Source organism: Plutella xylostella, chromosome 7, assembly GCF_932276165.1.
Source record: "Plutella xylostella chromosome 7, ilPluXylo3.1, whole genome shotgun sequence".
NCBI lineage: Eukaryota > Metazoa > Arthropoda > Insecta > Lepidoptera > Plutellidae > Plutella > Plutella xylostella.
In genome coordinates, this window is record NC_063987.1 from 7,373,758 (window position 1) to 7,398,334 (window position 24,577).

General features: G+C 34.9%; 1 protein-coding gene across 1 annotated transcript in view; it reads right to left on the reverse strand.

The window, feature by feature from the left end:
* The window catches only part of LOC105389255 (atrial natriuretic peptide receptor 1), a 195,650-nt gene that overhangs the window by 168,469 nt on the left and 2,604 nt on the right, over positions 1 to 24,577 (reverse strand). The window contains exons 2-3 of the mRNA XM_048622101.1: positions 7,728 to 8,030; positions 7,237 to 7,429 (exon numbers count right to left, since the gene is read on the reverse strand). Coding sequence (XP_048478058.1) covers positions 7,237 to 7,429; positions 7,728 to 7,913 — 379 coding nt within the window. The 5' untranslated portion in view covers positions 7,914 to 8,030. The remainder of the gene's footprint in view (positions 1 to 7,236; positions 7,430 to 7,727; positions 8,031 to 24,577) is intronic.

Genomic DNA, 24,577 nt, shown 5'->3' on the forward strand with positions numbered 1-24,577 from the left:
ATTTATCTGACTGAATTTATTAAGGGTAAGTCATGTTGGAATGCGTAAAAGTAAAATAGGTGGTGTGGCCGGGAGTGGGAAAAGAGACAACGTTGTCACAATTAATAAAAAAAACGCATTTTGAGTATCTTTCTCGAAAAAAGCAACTTCCATAGCAACTCCACATTCCCCATAAATGTAGCGCATGCGATTTGCTATGCTTTCATAACGTACATTCCTGAGTAGTGCTAATGTGTGATATTGTACAAGTAAAACGCTTACACATGTACATTGTACACCCACAGTATCCAAAAAAGGGACAGATCAGTTTGTCATTAACATTACCTCTAATTACTTGTTATTTATTTTAAAGTTATTGTTAAACAAAACCAAGCTCTCAAAATTATGATTATGACCATTAATGAGTATAATTTTTTGCTGATTATGTACTTAATATAATAATGGTGTGTTATAATTTTGATAAATAAAAATAAAAGTAAATAAATGTTTGTTTTTTTAAATAAGGTGTAAAAAACGCGAAATATGTTTTATAAGAGTTTGGTAAGTTTTTTCTTAGCTATTTTTGCGTCAATTATGCCGTGGCAACGGCTGACCCCACCACCTATTTTACTTTTACTCATTCCAACATGAAGTCATGTTGGACCCTTAATAAATTCAGTCATATAAATTTTCTTCAAACAATTTTACATCGAGGTCGTTTTGTACTAAAATAGCAATAACTTTTTTGTTAATTAAAACAATAGCAACGTTTCATACCATTTTGGAAACTGCATTAAATGAGCAATCTTTTCAAATAAGTTGCTAGGTTTGCGTGGTATATTTTTTTTACAGTATGTAGAGTCAAAGTTGTTTATAAAAAAATACGATTACCTTTTATGACTTTGAAAACCGTGTTTTTTTTAAACATACAGCATTACTCGATATTTTTTTTGACTTCTATCAATAGCAGGGCTATACAGGATGATGCAACACCAAACAAATTCTAACAATATGGATTTTTGTACCGGCGGCTCGCAAAAAACTGATCCAAGGTGTCGATTTTCAGCAAATTTATAAAAGTGTCAATATCTCGAAAATTATCGAGTTTTTACTAAGGTCATATTGTGATATTCTGGCCTCTCATGAGCTGACCTATCAGTCCTTTAAGGGATGACGTTGACTTTTGGGACACCCATACCTACTGAAATTACTAAATTGAGAGAGATATAAAGATTTATTAGTATTTTTTATCTAATTTAACACTAAAAATATATATTTTTTTAATTTACAACATGGTGTCCGTATACCACGGAAGAGCCTGATAGTCTCTTGGCAAAAGCGTCTATACATTTGGCGAAGGTCCAGACGCTTTTCCCCATCAGTTACGTAATAACGCGCCAACTCACCGACGTGACCAGAGGAAGGTTGCCTGGAAGATAAACTTTGTTGCAATAAGCCCACTTTTTTTAGTGCGTAGATTTCAATTATTTATTTTCTTATTATCTAATCTATTATCTGCGGTCATGTTGGATTGAACCTTTGTGCATATCCCCTTAACCTTTTGCGTCCCAAAGATGCGATATTTAAAAAATACAATAGATTTTTATTATTTTCGTATTTCGGGATTGAAAAACTTGAACCCTTTTTCGAATAAGAGTAAAATATCTTCGTTACACCAACCACTACGATTTTTATTATTTTATTATTAATAGTCCACAACAGTTTAAATGTGAGTGTGTGAAAGGAAAATTAATATTGCAGTGAAAAATTTAAGTCTAAATATAGTGGGCGGCAGTGGTCGGTGTTTAGTCAGTAATTCAATTTAATTGTTGTTCTCAATGACTATCCTTAGCTAATAGTTTTTTCGTTTTAAACACATACACTTACGGGCAATGAAAAGGTTCCACTGAAAAAATCACCAAATTACTCCTAAGCGAAAAAGGATGACTTAATGAAGCTTTCTGCAATAGTGAACTACATTTAAAAGCGCACCAGGATACTACAACTTAAAAAGAAAGCATTTTGTTTAGATATCCTATTAAAACTTTTAAAAAATTTAGGCTATTTAGTGTTGGAAATTTGTAAGTGGAACTGTTTCATTGCCCGTGAGTGTATTAAGAAAATTTAACAAACACCTGCTTACAGATCATAAAAAAGAATATCTAATGTAAGTAATTGCTTTTATTACTCGCAATCACATACCAAAAGTAAATATTATTATTATTATGCATCCCAAAACACTTTACCGAAACATATACGGAGCCTCTCTAGAACCCGCATCTAAATGGATTCATCCATTTCAGAGGCACAATAGAACACACGCAATACGGATGATTCTGCCGCAGGCCCTATTTCCACTAAATACATGTTATTTCAATAGTGCAGTTGGCAAAATACGCTTTTAAGCTCCTGTGGCCGCTACATGGGTTCGTTATCGGCGTTGATAAACTCGTCTAATACACGTTCCACCAATAACAGGGCTGTATTTAAGGCGAATCGCGATACAGTGGCGTTTATTTACGTCGATAAGAACCCGTGTAGCGGCAGCTGCAATTCAATTCTACGATATATACAAGTTAATATACACATGTGAAAAGTTTCATGTAATGGTTCGTGAATGCACTCTTCCTTTGCCGTGCTAATTTATAGAATCCTTTTTTCCGTATTAAACTGATCAAGTAAAATGTTAATTAAGGATATCGAGTATTTTTGAAAAGTCGCGAACATAAACCAAAATACTTTTAAACCATATTGTTACCAACTAGATTTAATATTCTGTAGTTATTTTAATTCACAACAAAGGGAAAATGTAAATAATTTAGAAAAATGTATTACGTAACTTACCTACTACGAAAAAGTCAAATTAATATGATGTATCTTATTCCATTGTTTTGAATTAAAATAACTACAGAATATTAAATTTGGGTGGTAACACTATGATTTAAAATTGCCATACAAAATGCCCAGTACTACTCCAGCCAATACCTGTAATATTCTATAACTCATTTCGCCCTTACTCTGGCCTACAGAAATAACTGTAAATAGTGGTTTTCCTGATAAAAATCCCTTAGAACCGAATACTATGATACTCTTAGAAAACCTCTAAGCCCTAGGTTCAATAACACCAAAGCATTGGCGACACGATAAGTAATGTTAAACCTCTTAGTATTTGTGAAACCACATCGACCAAATATAAGCAGCTTATTCAGTAACGCCTTTATATTTCATACTTTGTGTACAGTTAGCCACTGAACAATTCTTACAGTATTTAAAAAGAAATATTATCCATTCACTTGAAGCTAACTACATACAAAGTATGATACATTAGTACAATAAATATAAAACGTAAGAGGAATTGAGAACCTCCTGTTTTTATGAAAGTCAGTAAAAGGACTGTACTATAGGCTATATAGGATGTTTAAAAAGTGGGTCGAAGAGGGTCACACTCTCAACAACTTTTGTTTGTCTACGACTGTTTTTCTTCTATGACTTTTGGAAATTCGTAAATAACTGTTTGGTAATTAAAATGTATGTGTTTTTATTCACCATACACACTGTACAAAAGCAAAAACTGTTGCAGATAGTTATAATGTAGATGATATCAACCATTAAAATGTTAGTCACGTTAAATATAAACACTTCTTTCATGTTTATATTCTAGACTGAACAATATAAACACACGCCCAAGTAAAATAGACTCTTAATTCTCTAGCGCAAGGTTTATTCTGCAATTAACACGCACCTCGCTAGGCCGTGCCTGTAATCTTCACGTCTTAATTAAATTCAGGGCAAATGTTTCGATATAAATAATGCTGAGCCATAATGAAGTCATGCCCTTAAAATTATATTTCATATGCCAATAAATTAAATTACTTATATATTTTTTATAAAAAAATATTTTTGTTTTTGAAATCTAAACCGTTTTCCCGTGAAACATTGAAGAAACATCTAACTCACAAACATTAACGTTTAATTCATTCTATTAGTGAAAACTTGTAAAAGGCCTTTTACGGCTCATTATTTTGTTATGCTATAAAATTCACTATCATTTTTCCTATTATAATATAATTAGTCAGATAGCATGCTCCTACTCCTATGTATAGCCAGCAAAAGACATAAAATGCCTATGTATATAGTGTATACCCCTGTAAACACTTTAATTTTATAATCCACAGACGGGTGATAAATTACATGAAAAATACTTATCTTTATTTAGAGGTTGTATGTGTCTTAGTATCACACTGTTTGCGCTGGGGTGGCCCACATAGGTATATCTTTTCCTGTCTGTACCTACCACAGGTGATTTTATGAGAAGTAATCGACTACGAACTGTAAAAAGTAGTAAAAGTGTCACTTTGTATAACCTTAACCTTAAACTTTTATTATAAAGGCTTCGCCTAAGTGGATTATAAAGAACTGTCTTATCAAAGCATTCTCAGTAAAATAGGAAACTACAAAGAAAGATCAAGAGGGCTTTGATATAAAAATTATGCGAAATATGATTATTTTTTACTTTAATTAGCTGTCATTCGCAGACTTTTCAATTAAGGAGTGACCTACAAAAGCAACAAATTGTAGTGTGCCAGGACTGCCAGGCAAATGAAGCAGATAAAATGTAGGTATGTGTGTGTAGTTGTGTGCTTAAATAAAATAAATGAAGTCCGTAAAAGCCTACAATTTAACGCTGTAAGCTTGGGAATCATTTTGCTGTAATTCTTCGGACGTTCGACAGATTTCTAAAATATACGCTGTACATATAATACACTCCCGGGAAATGAAAAAGTTCGATTCAGAAAATCAACAAATTACTCCTATACGGAAAAAAGTAAGTAAATGACGCCTTCTGCAATGTTTAAGTACATTTAATGGTGCATTTTGTTCAAATATCCGATTAAATGTTTAAAAAAATTAGGCTATTTCTTGTCTGCATTTTGTAAGTGGAACTGTTTCTTTGCCCGTGAGTGTATGTGAAATCTATTCCGATTAAAACGACGGTGGAAAGGCAAATCATAGGCATAATCAGTGCTGAAAATGAGTTATACGTAGGTGGTCTGAAAAGTTTCCGACCTCAACGTGAAGATGGCAGCACACATCAATTAAAGTCAGGGAATGTAACTGTGCATCTTTTGACAGCAACACTTCAAAGTTTCAGCCATTTTTGATGCGTGGTTTTTATTTTACAGTCGTTTGAGTGAGTCGATGTGAGCATTTCTGTGAAAATTGAAAAAATCGAGTATCGAGCTGTCTTATAATATTGGTTTTTGAAAGGGAATACCCCTACGCAAATCAAAGATGAGTTAGATTCTGTGTACGAGGACTCTTCACCGTCATTTACCACTGTAAAATTTTGGGCAGCCGAATTTAAACGTGGCCGTAAGAGCTTCGGCGATGCTGAACGTTCGGGACGTCCAAAAACTGTAACTACTGACGATAACATCGCTAAAGTTCTCCAAATGGTGTTAGACGACTGCCGAATTAAAGTGAGAGAGATAGCAGAGGCAATGAAAATGTCCAGAAAACGTGTTTATCACATATTAAATCAAGATTTAGGCATGAGAAGGCTGTCCGCGCGTTGGCTGCCGCGTTTGCTAACGTCAGACCAACGATGTGTTCGAATGAACATTTCCAATGCTCTGTTGGCGCAGTTTAGGCGCAATAAATCTGTGTTTTGGTGCCGCCTAATTACTGTTTTACAGGCTATGTAGAAGAACAAAAATAAATTTTAAGAAAAAAAATATTGCATCTATGTTAGGTCGGAAACTTTTCAGCACGTATATATCTTGCTGAACTTTAATTAACTGAATCCAATAATGAATACAACTTATCGTAGAAAAAAAATGTCGCTTAGTAATTTTTACCTTTTTACCGATTATATTTTCGTACTCATAAAAATCGTTTTCTATATCCACCAATTTTCGCTTTGTTGAGGGAAACGACAAAATAGATTTACGAGAGGTTAGTTAGTTTACTTATATCGAATTTTGGTTCCTGTGTAGTTCCCAGAATGTGGTAACAGGGTAACTGTATTGACAACATCCTATGAAGCGTGTATCTCTTGGGGACAGGCTGAAAGCTACTAAATTAATTCCAAGACTCAAACATCGTTATTGATTACATTAGTTTCTAATACCTTACTCTAGCTTGTCGCTTTCTGGAAAGCCTAGAAATGTTTCTATACTGAATTGCTCATATTTTTAATTCTGAAAAAAAAATGTACTAATACATACGTAAAGTAGGGGGCACATCCAGAGCCGCGAGCACAGGATTCCATACTATTTTCGAATCTACACAAACATATGGAAAAAGAACGTATCGTCAACTGTCACTATTTTAGAATCTACACAAACATATGGAAAAAACAAATGCCACTTTTGGAACTAACAAATTTGCCTTACATTTTGACAGTGACATTTGACAATACGCAACGTAAACGGAGGTTTCGAATCCTGTGCTCGCGGCTCAGAGCAGTCAGCGACTAACTCCACCGACATTGATCCATTTTCCCGGAAAACCAATAAATAAAAATTACTTTTTAGGCGAACTCACAGAATAATAATAATAATAATACCGTTACCTACTATAAAATTTGAACCGTTTCTGTCGTTGATTACGTACATAAAAATGTGTCATTTATTTGATTATTTGATTGAGATTTATTTTACATAATTTTTCCGTTAATCTAATCATAGCTTGCATTATAAAGAATTTTCAATGTGACGTGTTCATAAAGGTTTAGGTTTAATAATATTGGGAATTATACGTACGAATAAGGGTGAGATTAAATGGGTATATAATATAGTATGAGAGTAAATAGATAGCGGCCCACGGTAGCAACTCTGCCGTTTGAATAGGTCCTTACGAAGTGACTAAGGGTGAGGCCCCATTGGTGCGTTACGTCGTCACAGCATCTTCGTTGCCATATTTTCATTCTTATGAACGTTCCTTTGAGATGACCCGACGCATCGCAGCTTAACACACCAATGAGGTCCCACCGTAGCACACTGCCGGACAATGAAAAAGTTCCACTCACAAAATTCCGACAGCAAATAACCCCAAATTTTTAAAAGATTTCATATAAAATTGGAACAAAATATTACTGATTTTACCTAGTTGGTCATATCCTGATTCTCTGTTAAATGTACTTCAATGTTGCAGAAGACGGCATAAACTACCTAACCTTTTCCGTTTAGAAGTAATTTGGTGCTTTTCTCAGTGGAACGTTTTCATTGCCCGGCAGTGTAATAGTGATGTGCATACCTAGTGCGAAATCGCAAGCCGGTCCAAAGAAGACGTGCGCGCAATCGTACATATACGCGTCGATGGCAGATATGATGGCGTATGACGCATCGCAGTCGACCACGTCATACATGGACCACTCTATCGTGAGCCACGACGGTAGGGCCGCCTGTACTGCCGGGTGCTTGATCGCGAGGTCAAACACTGGTTGTACCTGGTGAGGAAAATAAATCGTATAAGTTTTAGGTTATGAACAGTAGTAGAAACCAAATAGATATTTACAGAACTTTGCAAGCTTTGTTAAAAAATAAAATTACGATATTATTTATGTTTATTTTATGAATGAAATATAGCTAAACCACGCTTGGTTTAAGTTCCAGATATCGATATCAAAACTGCTCGTTTTTGTGTTTTTGAGTTAGATATTCAAAAAAAAAAGTTTAAAAAATATAAGTATAATTTTTAATCAAATTAGGTAATTTGCCAAACTTTCTCAAACTCTGAATACTCACAGAAGATAGAGAAGCATCGTACGTCGTGCTTTTAGGCAGCAGCAGGGCAGCCTTCACGACACATTTCCCATCACTATCACACAACGACTCGCACTCCCGTGACTCCTTCCCATCGTTGCGACAATTCTGTGCCACAACACTATTCAACACTATCGCACAAACGAGCCACGTCACTGACCGAGACATTTTATCGACAACTATCGATAAATACGCTCACGCTACTTCACATCACTAAATCGCACTGTCACACTATGCACCAAACGATCACATATTTATCTGTTGGTTCATACCGGTGTTGGTAATCTGAAAAAGACAAAATAATATTATTGTAAGAGACATGCATGACTGCATGAGAAAACCGAGTTCTATATGCCTGTAAGTTAATAACTCCCAAACTAAAACCGAAGAGAAAATATCGAAGCCGGAAATCGAACTCTTACCCCGTCAGTAAGAGTAACTAACCACTACACCCTAAGCCACCTTAGGGCGTTTTATTTCATGTTACATATCGTCGTGTTATTGCAAAATGTTCCATCCATGTCGTATGTACATTATGTGAGTTATTCTTTAATTTGAGCGCAAAAGTATTTTATGTCACTTTGTTGTTTGAATCCTTGAAGCGTCTGATTGTTTCGAGAACGTATTTCTTTTTCCCTTTCTTCTGTGAGAGAAGAAATAATAAATCTTATTGCGTTAGCAGATTGTTTTTTTGAAGGCCGCTTCTTCAATTTTATCATGGCAAGATAGCAACTGAGACAGGGTTGTTGAAAATGTAATTAATTTTATAAGGAAAATTACTGTCTTACACTGAATTGGACAGAAAAATATTTCAAGGTCGGACAATACGACCTACGAACAGGCAGTAGGACAATTAAATCATTAATAAGTATATTTGAAACATGCGAAACTACTACTACTGTCACAAATAATAAATTTTATGACTGATTAGTTATCTGACATCGATTTACGATGAAGAAATTGATTTGGTTATCGTTTTTGATTTTGATTATGTCATAATCATAACTCAACAAACAGTTTATTTGTGGAATGCCACTAGTAGTAATCTATTAGGAAGATCAGTCTATCTTTAAATATTATGAGTGAGTTCTGGTTTTATAAGTGCTTACATTCTTCATTTAGATAATATGAAATATAATTATAGTTGTTTTATCAACAACTATAAATAATGAAATTAGTGATTGGCGTTTCATTCTAAGTTATACAGGTTGTTGCAAAAATGGTAAATAAGTATTAGTTAAGTAAGTCAAAAGTTTGTCAAATAGAAACGTCAAATTTACGTCAATTATTAGTATCTAATTGTGTGCCCCTTTTCGCCTTATAAATAAAACAACAACACAATTTTTCAGGATTCTACTGTCAGAATAAACTTTATTAAAACATTATCTTGCACCATTATTAATGGTTTCCTATGTTCATGCATGAACTGATCATATACTAAGCGTATTACGGCATAAATTTCAGTCAGTAGCGACGGCATAAAGTGTATGCTCAGCATATTACAGAACACGAACAAATTCTATGCCTGTAATGTTTAGTGGCCTACGTATATATTATCCAAGAAAAAGTATGGTATAACTTTGCATTCCTTTCCACCACACACGTCGTCGTGTTAGCGGTTTTATACAGGGTGTTGCTCAGGGGTCATTCCGAACAACTTTTGTTCTACGGGTTTTGGAAATTAGCGAAAAATTAATATTTGTCCACCATAGTAAAACAGGGTGTCCACTCAGAATGCTACAAAAAATTCCCTGACTTTTCCCTGACTTTCCCTGACCATTTCAGAAAATTTCCCTGACCAGAGATCAAAATTAAAACCCAATTTAATTAATTAGATGAGCTTGTAGTTTTGCGTTTATTTGTTTGACACTTATTGAAACTTCGATTGCGTAAAATATTTATACAGGGGGCTGCAAAAAGGGCATACTAAGCTGAAAACATGGTCATTATAAACTATTTTTGTTTTACTAAAACATTCACATTCACAAAAAACTTAGGTTTTCCACAGAAACTTTGTTAATGGCGTGACTTACTATGAAGGTATATATTTTTACCAAATATATATTTTTCTGAAGCTCGTAATTGTTTTTTTAATTCAGTGCCCTTTTAATCACTTTTTTCGGTTTAGTATACTTATCATATATCATATTCATCATCATCATCAGCCAATAATAATCCACTGCTGGATAGGCATCTCTCAAGGAGCGCCACAACACTCACTCCTCGGGCTTCCACATCCAGTCACTACAGACTACCCACCTAAGGGGCCGTCCATTTATCACGTGAGGCTCAAAGGGGGGGGGGAGGGGGTACTGAAAACCTCACGAAACATCACGAGGGGGAAGGGGGGGTTCTCGTTAGACATCACGTGTATTAATTTTTTGTCAAAAATTAGGTATTCCTGAACCGATATTTTGGACGGCGCAAAAATTTTAACGATTTGTAGTATGACCTATATTTTTTCTAGTCAAAAATTGCCTTTACATATACTTCCAAAAAAATACACGTGATCCATGGGGGAGAGGGGGGGTTGGTCCCAAACCTCACCAAATATCACCAGGGGGGAGGGGGGGGTCAGAAAATGAGAAAAACGACCTCACGTGATTAATGGACGGCCCCTAAGGTCATCGGTCTAGCAGGCAGGAGGGCGTCCCACGCTACGTTTGTATGTTCGAGGTCTCTACTCGAGAACTCGTCTACCCCAACGGTTATCGGTTCCTCGGAAGATATGACCAGCCCACTGCCGCTTCAGCTTGCATACCTATTTAGACAGCTATGTCGGTAACCTTAGTCCTCTAATGGATAACTTCATTTCTGATACGATCCATCAGAGAAACCCCAAGCATAGCTCTCTCCATAGCACGCTGAGCGTCTTTAAATCGGTGGACCAGTCCTGCCGTCAGTGTCCAATATTTAAAAAGTCTAAATTTTTTTGGAAATCTACTGATTTTTATTGCAAAAGAGGTCAGTTTGAATTGTTTGAAGCTCACATTATGCTAGGTCTAGTGCAGAGTACAGGTTTTTAAAGTACGCATCCTCGAAAATAAGCGGCAGATAGCATATTTTAAAAAAAAAAATTACTTGTATTAGGTATCTCATGACTTTTCTAAGTCTTTCAATACCGAAAAATGAATAAAAAATTGTTTCATGCGAGAGTGCGGGTGCTTTCAAATTTTCAAAATGTCACACGTGACCAATAAAGTTTCTATGGAAAAGCATTTTTTTTCGTTAATTTTCAAACTGATGGAACAAAAGTTGTTTAAAATGTCCCCCTGAGTCACTCCCTTTTGGCTTAGTATACCCTACGAACATTAACCAAAAGCTGACCTAATGATTGAGCGTCCCCACCGGTCAACCGCAGGAGATTAGAATAAACCGAGTTTACTGATGCGACAATTCTGGTTTAACAAATGACAAGCGGCAAACATATAACAAAGCGGACGCGGGTATACTCAATGGGGGAAGTATACATTTTTCAAAAATACGCACTTTTACATTCGTCAGTATATTATATATGCTAAATGTATGTTTCCAGTTACGGATTTCGGTGTATTGTGTAAAATAGCTTGATTTAAAAAGTTTTTCTTTCATAACGGATAAAGCCGCCAAGGCTTCATTCCTATAGGTACAATAATGTTTTGTTTCATACAAAAACTAGTAGGTAGTAGTAGTGCATTCTATTCTATTCTATTTTATTCTCTGTGGGGGTTTAAGTACCTGGCTCTCTCGAATGGAACCTTTGTGCATGTCCCCAAGGTCTAAACTGCCTTCCTAAGCTTGGACCATTTCCAACCACGCTGGTCCACTGCGGGTGGGGGGGTTCACATATCTAAATCTATATATGCAGGTTTCCTCACGATGTTTTCCTTCACCGTAAGAGCGATGGTATACATTGTACTTAAGTTAAAAGAACTCATTGGTACATGTAAGCGTTGGGATTCGAACCCGCATCTCTTGCTTGAGAAGCGGGCGCTTACCCGACTGAGCTACCACATATTTATTAATACCTCATCCTGGACACAAACGTTCTGCCTTGGGCTAGATCTCAGTTAAAATAGCATCCTATTAGAGGCGGATTAATATATTTTCTAGTCAGGCGGGAGTCCCGGGCCTGGGTCGGACTTCAACGTTGTGTATTCTGATTGGAATATTTTTCCTTTTTTATTACCTAGGGATTTGTACAGTCAGCTTGGCGTATAAGTTTCTATATTTATTAAGAAAATTTACAGCGTATTATACAACAACAGCTTATATAATACTATTACATGCTTAAATAGTAAGGCATATTACAAATTTTCCGTCTTATACTACGAAACAAAGAAACAAAGGTGCACACAAAAGTTCAATAGAAGTTAATACTTATAGTGGTTTGCAATGGAAACCAGCAATCATGTAAACAAACCAAATTGTCACGATTACTCCGTAATCACATACATTTTCGATCAATTTATGAACATAGTCTGATTTCAACAAACACACCATTGTTTTCACATTATCTTCAACACGATTTAACTTGTATTTATAAGTTAAATTTGTTAAAACATTTGCAACGTAAAAATTTCGAAGTATTTGACAAGCTGTCATCTTAGCTTTTTACTCATCGAACTCTATAAGTCATTGAAAAGTTAGTGTTGTTCGTAATCTGAAGTTATCTTTTATTTTTAATTTAATAAATTATTTTAATTTAATATTATTTGAATACAATTTAAAAAAAATTCAAGAGCTTAATATAATTAACCAAAACGAAAAAAGGAAGAGGAAGAAATGAAAAAGCTCGACGGCATTTTAGACATGGCAAGCGATGACATAGTGGTTCCATTTATAATTACGGTCACCGGCGACACTTCTGATAGTGATGATGACGAAGACGAAGATTTAAATTTGTTTTAATAAACACTTTTTTTATATATAATCAGTTTTATTTTATAGTCTATGGCTTATATATTTAATCTAATTAGAACACTATGACATCACTATGGGCATAAACAATACGCTGTCAATGTCAGTCCGCCATATTTGTTTACATGATGGTTGGTTTCTATTGCAAACGACTGTAGGTAAGTACTAATTAGAAACTATAGGTTATGAAATGAAATTATTTATCCTAATTTGTGGAGTTAATAATTACCATAGTAGATATACATTCAATCTATACTACTTACATTAAAAAGTTTTTACTCTTTTAGTATTAATATGGCGTATACATGTTTTCGTATAGAAAGTGTTTTTGTTCAGTAGTTGTCAAGAAAGGAATAAAAATTTTACCATTTTGCGAAACTATAAAAACTGTTCTTCATTCTTCGTCCGGAATTATAGAAAAACTATAAATTTTATGAGATATTTTTAAATTTAAAAATAAAAAATTTAACGCTAGTATAAGTTTTAATGGAAGTATGATTGGTTCGTGGCCAATAAATGAAAGCTATCATCGAACTAACTTTATTAACCGTGTCTTTAAACTTTAACTCTACGAAAACATTAGTGGCCATGTTTTTTACGGACTTATTATTATGACAATCTGACATACTTTTATTGCACGTACGTTAAACTTAGGTAGGCCATGCCGCATCTTCCTCTTTTAATATTAAAATACCATTGGTTTAAGTATTATCCACGAACGTATTATATAATAAAACATGGATAATAACTCCAAAAGGCCCATCACACACATCCCTGTCACATCGCCTATGTAACATGTGGACTGTACACGTTATGTATCGTCTCAATATCTCGATATTACTGCCATCTATTATGTCCCTCGAACATCAATATCCAAGGACGCGACTGACCTTTTTGCTTAGATTAACAATATTCGAACAATATGGAGTGTCAGTGCAAAAGAAACGTCTCGACCAACAACGGCCTACTTCTTCCACTGAGCTTTTATTTTGAATTAGTTCGGTTAGAAGATTTGTGTGTGATGTTTTGGCTATCAATAAAGATATTTGTATTTGTATTTGTATTTGTATTTGTATTTGTCCTAATTCATTGGTACAGTGGTTGTCATTGGGTTGAACTTCAACGGTTTGACAGTAAACTAAATTAAATGCGAACAGTTTTTTTTTGTATGTGACACTCCATTTTCTTTCTATATTGTTAATCTAAGCCTTTTTGCGAGACAGGTAAAAACGATCTGTTGCTAACCAATTTATTTAGAAAAAAAATATTTCAAATAGCATTAGGCAAAAGGTCAAACTGAGGTGTAATAATAATTGCACCCAATACGGTTACTCTACTTACTCTCATGATGTAGCCTATCAGCATAATTAAAGTCGATATTCCAAATGAAGTGTCATCATTCATGCGGTCTGGAATGTTTACCTATAGGTAACTGTTTTTATAATTATTATAAAAAGACGACCGAATGGCGTAGTGGTTAGTGACCTGACTACTGAGCCGATGGTCCCGGGTTCGATTCCCGGCTGGGGCAGATATTTGTTTAAACACAGATATTTGTTCTCGGGTCTTGGATGTGCCCGTAAAATGGCAATAGGCCCGCCCCCTATTACATTGGGACTAACATAACACTCTGGCGAAAAGTGGGTGCAGCAATGCACCTCTGCCTACCCCGCAAGGGAGTACATTAGTACAAGGCGTGAGTGCGTGTTTATAAAAAGAAGGCGGTTTTTAGTTTTACATTGGCAACTAAAAAGGTAAATTTATTTTAACTAAAATTGGTATTTCGTTATGTTGGGTGCCTCGACACGCCCGTATGTCTACTACTACCAGGTACCAATAAAAGTCCACCATTTATAATAAGTAATACTTAACCTTTCCCTTTGGACAAGGCTTAAACGTAACAATATTCTTACAAAGTGTGGACTGAAAGATATGAAACCTTTGTTACATAAGACAGAGGTTTCTTGGATTTAACATAAGTATCATGTTTCATATATATTACAGTGTGTTGTAAATAATATTTCATCGCTCATGCTCTGAAAGTAGATGAAAATTGCATGAAAAGTGGCATGAAAATAGCTCTTTTCATGCCCGGGGAAAATTGCTTTCTTGCATCAAAAATGAAATTAATGATGATACATTTCATGTAAAAGCTTTCTGAAACGAAGTACCATATTATTTACCTTGTAATGAAGGTGTGGGAATGTTTTCGCTGTTAATATACGCATTATATTATAAAGAGAAAAAAAAATCATAGTTCAGTCAATAAATGATCCAAAATGTGGTGTAGAGTGGCTCATGACCTAGTAGTCAGGACTTTTGGTATGTTAACAACCTAAGCCCCCTGAACAAGTTTCTGAAGGAATCGCTTAGTTACAACCTGCTCACGCACTTTTCACCCCATTCCTTGACTGGACTATCATATTTATTTTGTTATTGGCAGCCAAATGAACCACATTCAAAGACGTCACTGTCACTCATCTGTCACTACACAACGGGCGGGACAATCGACTGTCGATGAGCCGTTCAGAATCTGTCAATTTAGTATCTGAGATATAGAACAACGCGCACTCGGGTAACTATTCATACTCAATGATCTGAGATTAAAAAACTGACTGTAGGTAGTCTGCTGGAAGCTGCAACCTCCCGCGGCCAATACGTACCTTTCTTTAAAAATATTATCTCTGGCGCTTCTCTCCATCGGAAAATTTATCAGTGAATCGTACCATATATCATACCTAAGACCTGAAGATTCATGTGACTAGATAAAAAACAAACTAATAATATTATCACTGAAGAAAGTTATCCTATAGATAGCCATGTTTTTGTACTTTTATTGGTCTCAATAACAACGAGATTATTGGTTTGTTTTTGAGACCGTGATGCTAATATATCTCCAATCCGTCCATATCTTCAACCCGCCTGCCAAACGTGGAGTTTATGACAACAACCCTCCAGCCATGGAGGAGACCTATCCCTATGTTCTGCAGTGGACCTTTTTCAGAAATACGTTTAACCACGTGGTTGCTTTTAAATGTTTGAGAATATTTTTATCTAATCACTTATGTCTACTACCGGCATTATCAATGTATTGATATAATAATATTTTATTGAAAGGAAAATAAGATAGTAACATGCAATTTATTCATATGTTTTTTAGTTCATTGGGAAGATAGATAGATTCACAATGTATTTTCCTACAGTCCTACAGCTGCAGCTGTTATTGTATAGTAATATTTCACAACAAAACTTTTAGTCAAGCGAAATAACCGTAGGCAGATAAACATATAAAAAATATCGGTATAGGTCCATATTCCAAAACACTTGCTGTATTTATGTACACACGGCAACGTTAAATGGTTGGCAGGGCACACTAACGTAGGTAGTGTATGTGTGTGTCAGCGACGTCGACGTAATTATTTAGTTCTGGGCAACCCACACACGGATATTGTAAGCATGTAGTTGTGCCAGTGACAATGATTCATTGTTTTTATGATATGAAGCAAAATTTTGCAATGCATTGTAATAGATTGAATGGCTCAGTTGGTATGATAGTAGACTCACAATAATCGGTATGGTGGTTCAAATCCCTGTGAACTTGCAAAATTCCTTTTTTGTTTTTTTTATAGATTTAGTTTATTTTTTAATATGGCTAATAATAGTATTGTAGTATATACGAATAAAAGCAACACAGAAAGTAAATGAAACAAGTTATTAAGTGTTAAAATTACAAAATTTATTCTTGCCGTAACATAAACATTAAGGATATTACGTTTTTGTTGTTTTTCGTTTTAAAACATAGTTGTAGTTTATATTGAAAAGGATGGACTGGCTGTTTTACTAAAGTAAATAGGCAAGTCATTAGTTATATGAATCAACATGTTAATTAGCTAGAAATAAGATAACTTATTCCAACCTCAGTAACAATAACATCATTAACACATTGGCTTACCCATAATTGTAAATAATAATAAGTATTTAACAAAATAACTAAAATCTTATACAAATGGAAAACTAAAAATTACTGAGCTAACCCCAATAACTATAATTTTCACCACTTTTTCGCCATAATATCTTACCATCCATCCTTGTCTGACTTAAAGGACTTTTCATCACTAAATATCACCACATTGTTGCACCAATCAAAGTTTAAAAAAGGTCAGTCGCAAAACGCACTCTGTTTCGACGATGCTGATCGGTTAGAGCAATTTTCTTCGTCGGCCTCCGACACCGCAACCCTGCAGCACGCAAGTGAACCCGTACGGTTTGTAGGGATAGATTATGTGTTGTGGCCGTAGAACGGGTGCTGCAGAACGGATCAGCGCTATGTGCAGCTACGATTTCTCGATGGCGTGGTGATGCATCCGTATAGACGACTACTGTCCCGAATCTGCGTATCGGTGAACCCATAATTGAACAGTTCTCCTCTGCAAACAAAAAAAACAAATACTTAGCTTATACAAATACAAATATTCTAACAGTCAAATAAAATATTTACAATTCTATGTTACTTACCGTTAAACGTCTTGCGATTTCACTAATTGTAATATTTTGTTCATAGAATACAATTATCTCCGCCTTTTTGAACATGGTCAAATGACTTTCCATAGTGACTGCGAAGATAAATTAATTATAAATTGACAAATCACAAAGTCAATCACTATGCAGACGCAGAGGTGAATTGTCACTAAAACTAAAAACTAATTTCGTTTATTCATATTGTATGAGGGTAGAATGGTTTTACTTCTCAAATGAAGAACGAATCATATATTTTAGCGAAGAGAAATAGTCGACAGCTATGCAGCTTGTAGTCATTTGTCAATTTCAAATAAATTTATTTTATACTCAACAGCGTTTAAATTAACGCTAAATTTAAATAAAGTAAAATAAAAATACCCATCAGTGGACTCGAACTCACGACCTATGTTTCATAAGTCTAACATACTACCAATGAGCTACGAAGAGTATAGCTACAAGTTGTGAAATTTTGCTTCAAGTCAATTTTATAACTATTTGACTTACTCGACCGGTTGATATTTTTATGTCACAGCTGGTGTAAGGGCGTTTGCCTACGCGCAAACTCGTTTGTGCTGTTGTGTGTGTGTGTGTGGTTTGTTACTGGTGTATTTACCGATTTCTGCTTTATTGCACACATAGACCACTTTAGTGTGCACACATACACTACGTTTGTGTGCCCTGCCAACCATTTGGAGGTGCCGTGTGTACATACGTATACAGCTACATAATGACAAAAAAACTCAATCACAGAATAATAACTAGACTCAATGGAAAAGTTTTATTTTAATTTAGCGCCATTTTCTGCGTTATCTAATATTTTTTTCCAATTACTCAAATTAGGTTCTTGCAGCTAACATATCTCTATTAGTTGTGTTCGATTGATTTTTACTTGTAGGGCTTCAAAACATGCCGAATTGATTGATTTTGTTACAGACAATGTTTAGTCTGTAATAAAAACGCGGCTAGTCAATTTCTGTAGACACAATTATAGGGTTTATCTATACTCTAAAGATCAAAAAGTGAAACTTAATGTGTTATTGTTTATTTATGCTTAATATTATGTAAAATTCGTATAAACTACACTACACCTGCTCTTAGGTTTCTCACCATAGCCACTATGGTGAAAGGATTAGGCAGTCAAGATCAATATAGCGCCATTGGCTGACTACCCAAATGGTAATTCAATTTCAATTCTATTAAAAAATATTGTATTTCTATTAAAAATGGAATTGAGTTTGCGTGGGAATCCCGTGATAAAAATCCAGACACTCGCAGATATACCTAATTAGATAGGTCTTTTTTTGTCGATAAGATACAAATATAAGTAACATATTTATAATTATGATAAACTAGCTGGCCGCTGGCGTACTTCATACCGCCTGTTACCCTACCCTACCCTACCCTACCCTACCCCTACACTACACTACCCTACCTACCCTATTACTCTACCCTACCCTACCATTCTTACCTTTTAAACCTTCCCTGGACTTCCACGAATATTTCAAGACTAAAATTAGCCAAATCGGCTCAGCCGTTCTCGAGTTTAAAGCAGAATAACGAACATCAATTCATTTTTATTTATATATATAGAAAAGATAGAGAGATAATCAGCCAATAATGGTTTATTTCCTCTCCCGAGGAGCGTCACAAAACTGTATTCTACTATTGGTGATGTATTATTTAATATACTGTTTTTCTATTTTATTTTAATTTTTTCACTAACATAAAGTGTTTTCTGTTCAAAAAAATATCATAATTATTATCAAATTAAAACACGGGATCCACATGACCTAAAAGACATTTTGAGAACCACTGCAGGCAAAAAGTGCAAAAGCTCATTTATTTTTTAATTTGGTCCATAAACACGAGTCTTTGATGTCTTTGACGCTTGTGCATTAACGGGAGGCCCGAAATTAAAACATAGGTTTTCACAGAACACCTGTCCAATTTATGTGGACAAAATTACTATCCTCTGAGTTCCGATAGGTTTATGTTAATGGAATAAAATTCACGGAAAAGGTTGTGTTTGATGTAACGGAAAATGAATCAGCGATAAGCTATTGCACATGTGAGTCATCCTTTTATTTTAACCCTTTAACAGTTAAAAATAACAAAAAAAAATATATTTTATCACTGGTAAAAGGGTAAAAAAATCTAGCAACAAACTGTTAAGTAATGGACTAAATTTAATATCTCTGTGCATAAATTCAGGACAGTTTGTAACTTTTTATGTGTCGAAAATCGTATAAAAGTACTGTTCATCGGTAGATGAAATTATTGAAACTGACCTATTTTTTTTAGCGAAATCGAAACTTTCTACGCTACGTGTCTAAATATTTTTATTAGAGAAGTACTCATGTTCCTCTCTTTTATTTAATACGTCAAGGAAAACTTACAGGGCTTTTAAAATATTGGTCCTTATGCCGAATACTTTATTTATCGCCTGTAGAGTTAATTTAAAGTCTTTCACGGTTCCTGTCTCGTTTTATAGGTACTTATGTCTTTTCATAAAAAATATTCGAGTAAATATTGAAAATTATTAATGAGTTATCATAATTAAATTATATTGCCTGTTTCATAATTGAATATCAAACACAATCCTGCTATGTTAATAACACGAACTGTTTTGATAAATTAAATTGTACGGTACGAAATTAGTTGTTATACCTACTTAATTAGAAATCTGACAAATTATAATTATTGTCATACGCTGCTTTGTTGCACAACGTGAAAGATGAAAATAATGAAAATTTACCTAATGGTAGATCTTTGCCCAAACATGTGAAAATATGTAGTCTACTAAAAAAATGTGAAAGGCAAAACATTTGTAGATAAGCCTCTTTTCTTTACACATAAGTACCAATTAGATTTACGCACAAGGCTCAAAGTAAGAGTTCCATTGTCAGCCACCCTGCGGTCTCCTTTGTAGACATTGATAGAAGAGAGGCTTGATTCATGTAAAGGCATATTCAGACTACAGCGATTGTTTATCGAAAGCGGTAGCGAATCTGCAAGCTGAAGGCCCATGACGAAGAACAATCACCGAATAAGTAAACCAGTCATCGAGAAAAGACCACAAACAAGCGAGGGATGCCCTCCGGCCGTTGGTCTTACGATCCTTAGACCTAGAGAGAGGCAGTGACTCGATGAGGAAGGCTTCGGACAAAGTGTTGTGGTGGTTCTTGGGAAAGGCCTCTGTCCAGTATTGCATGATTACGAGCTGATGATTTGGTGGTTATGACATGCGATTGTGCTGACTTAACTCGATCAACGTATCGTCAACGACATCTCAACGACTGGTGCACAAACATATATTATTTGTATGCTTCCGTGAAGCCTAATTTACTGCATAATGATAGAACGCATCAAGAGTTTGTCACCTGTTGAACGTATACAGTCAGAATAACAAATTCTAACTAATATTATAAATGCGAAAGTTACTGTGTCTGTCTGTTACTCTTTCACGCCAAAACTACTGACCGGATTTGAATGAAATTTGGTATACATATGGTCTAGACCCTGAGAAAGAACATAAGCTATCCCGGAATTCCCACGGAAAAGTCTTTTTAAGGCGGAGCGAAGCTCGCGGGCACAACTAGTTAATAATAAAACTACGGATTTTTCCGCAACATTATTAATGTCTAATTAATTTTGTTATAAACATGAAACCTTTAAATATGGCTTAAAAATACTGGTCACTGTGATATCATTAAAGTGTTAATTCTGTGTACCTATCGCGAACTTGCTTTGACAATGATTTTCGGATTGAATTTGACACTAATTACTTCGTAAATGTTATTTCGTTTTGACTACGCGATAAGGCCCCTGAATCGGGACTCAAGAGGCATGGCATGTGACACCAACCGCTTACCGCCTCGTCAATCTAGCATTCGACAAACACCTGTGGTCCTGTAAGTCTATACCTAAAACTAGATACAGATAGTGAGTTCTTTTCTGAATTTAAGTACAATGTATACCATCGCTCTTACGGTGAAGGAAAACATCGTGAGGAAACCTGCATATCTAGATTTAGCACATCTAGATATGTGAACCCACCAACCCGCAGTGGACCAGCGTGGTGAGGAAATGGTCCAAGCTTAGGAAGGCAGTTTAGACCTTGGGGATATGCACAAAGGTTCCATTCGAGATAGCCAGGTGCAGGTACTGTTACCCCCACAGATAATAGAATAGAATAGAATAATAGAATAACTATATACAGGCTGTAAAACATATTATAGTGCTGCCGATAAATGAAACCACACGGTTAATTGAATACTTGACACTTTTGTTCAGCCCCTTTACAAATTTTATACTGATACTTTGTAAACTTTGTATTAATTATCAAATAAATATTGTTCCTGGTAGTTCGTTTCTTGGGGATGATGTGTTTACATACATCTTGTATATGTCATTATGAACTTTACTTTTTGTACCTGAATTTCCACGCGAAACTAAAGTATGTGTTGATTATTTACCATGACTCGTCAAAGCTAGGCCGACATAGCATAGATCCCGGGAAAAAATAATTGAAATATCTAGTAATAGTACGATATAACAATTTTATATGTATATTAGATTATAATTAGAGATTGCAGTCCAAACTATATACCTATCGAGCTACATACACATTATTTATGGTGTTACGACTACCCTTAAAACTTATTTTAAAATAAATATTTTGTGCCAAATATAATATAATTAATTAAATATATTTAAGAAGCAGGTCACGATTTAGAAATAATCTGCTTCCGTCTAAATTTTAATTAAGAAAACGTCAAAAATGTTTACTCGTAGGAAGTAAAAAAAATATTTTATGGACAATGTGTAAAGTAAGTATTTAATATTTTTTCGCAATAAATATTACTGGTACAAGTCTCTAAGTGCCTACTTTGTTTTAATGTGTAGGTAAAAGTTATCCGTCGGATTAAAAAATATACTTTCACCTTCGTAGGTTTAATTTCAAATGATTAAAGTCTCTTTCACTTACCTACTCAAACAGAATTCCTTGTAAAGATATTGCAAAATATCCCTATTTCACAAGATCTTCAAAATCTTTTCTTCGAACTCCAATAACAATTCAAATTACTGACCGACTAAGTATACCATGACGATACAAGTATGTATACGAGGGTTATACAGTTATACGTTGTACTTTATTTAAGTTGACGGAGCATGTTTGCTGACTTATTTATTTTCTTTCAAGTTTACTGATATAAATTAATTATAATAAAATTGAGCTTGCTATCGAATTAGGTAACTCTGTAATGATAGTATAAGTCTTATAAAATTAACAAATAAATAAAATACTTTTAAGTTTTTAATTCAAGAAGTACTTTTTTGTGTTATAGGTACTAACTTAACAAACGATCTTTTCTCACTTGCTTTAAGTAATCTTATTTCTATAGCTCTCTAGTTAAAGATCCATCTAACATTATGCAGAGACCTTTTGGGAGCGTCCCTATAGGTATATGAACTAAGGAAAACTTACGCCCGCATTCTTAGGTCTCTCTCTCTGAAAACAAACGAAAATATGAACTAGTGATTCAAGAATTTTATTAAGTATATTTATATATTTTTCGATGTTTACTAAAAAAAACAAAACAAAAAAAACACGCACTCACGCCTTGTACTAATGTACTCCCTTGCGGGGTAGGCAGAGGTGCATTGCTGCACCCACTTTTCGCCAGAGTGTTATGTTAGTCCCAATGTAATAGGGGGCGGGCCTATTGCCATTTTACGGGCACATCCAAGACCCGAGAACAAACAAATATCTGCCCCAGCCGGGAATCGAACCCGCGACCATCGGCTCAGTTGTCAGGGTCACTAACCACGACGCCATTCGTTCGTCATGTAAAGTAACGTAACGTTAACATTACTTTACGTTAGTACGCTAACATTAGTAATGTAACGTATTTTGTAACCCAAGATTATACTTTTTTTAAATTAATTTGTAAGTTATTTAACATACAACCAAATAATTATTATTTTTAAAAACGCTTTTATTTAGCCACAAAAACAATGAAACAAGTTTTCTGTACCTACCGAATATTTAAATATCTATAGAAATAAAATATTAAAGCGGAAAGTGTTGGAGGTCACAGCTATGCATACGGTCATTAATCGTTTTCCCGAAAGGGAAATGTTTGCAGAGGCTCAAATTACTGAACACTTGTCCAGTTTGACCTTTGTTTTTATTGAATTACTCAAGTTGATTGTGGTCATTACCAGCTTCAGCTGTTGTAGGGTACCTAAATAGGTACGTGAGACTAAAAATTTAGTAGTTTGACTGTAGCTTTTGCCGCAAACTTCATTTCGCATTTAATGGATTTCTGGTTAGATATAGGGATGTAAAGAAGCCTGTGTCGTAGTGCCTAACCAGCACATATAAGACGTACAAGAAAAGAAGGCGTTTGCGCAGCGGTGCGATCATAGGATTCGATACTATTTTCGAAACTACACTAAAGGTCACTTTACCAAACGCTAAACGTATATAAAATAGTATTTAAAAAAAAATTAAATACATTTTGTACTAACTCACAGACGTATGACAGGCTACTAAATACGTTTAGCGTTTGGTGAAATTCCACCTAACATGGAAAAAACAAATGTCACTTTTGGAACTAACAAATTTGCCTTACATTTTGACAGTGACAGTTACGCAACGTAAACGGAGGTTTCGAATCTTATAATCGCTGCCACCCTAACTACATGTTAGAAAAGTTTAATCTTATTCCGTACAGTTGTATTTGCGTGCAAAGAAGGCATTATACAGGGTGTTGCAAAAAGGGTATACTAAGCCGAAAGGGGGTGACTCAGGTGGTCATTCTGAACAACTTTTGTTCTGCGAGTTTTCGAAATTCGCGAAAATAAAATGTTCTAAATAGTAAAAAAACCCGTAACCAACAAAGTTTCTATGGAAAACGAATAATTTTTTTGAGTCACTCCCTGAGTCACCCCCTTTTGTCTTAGTGTACCCTTTTTGCAACACCCTTTATACAAAATAATGAAGAGAATAAGATTTAAAAATAGCATAATAAATTTCCTCAGAGAATCAAAACACGGTACATGAATAGCCTAAAAGGCTCAGGCATTAATTTCACAAAGAGTGAGATAGAACTAAAGACCAAAGCTCTTTGTCTAAATTGAATCCCAATAGTACCCTAAGTACCACTTGTATTAATTGGTCATTATTCCTGTAGCTTTTTCGGTAAACCTGATTCTAAAAGCTTTAACTTTGATAATAAATTTGGTAATGTCCTACCGAGACCCCTATTCGGGACAAAGTAAGCGGATCTAAAGCAATGAGGAGACCACTAAAAGTAAATATTACTTTAAGCAGTGTGGATTTTACTTTTTTACTAGCTGTTCCCGCGCGCTTCGCTTCGTCTTAAAAAGTTTTCCCGTAGGAATTCCGG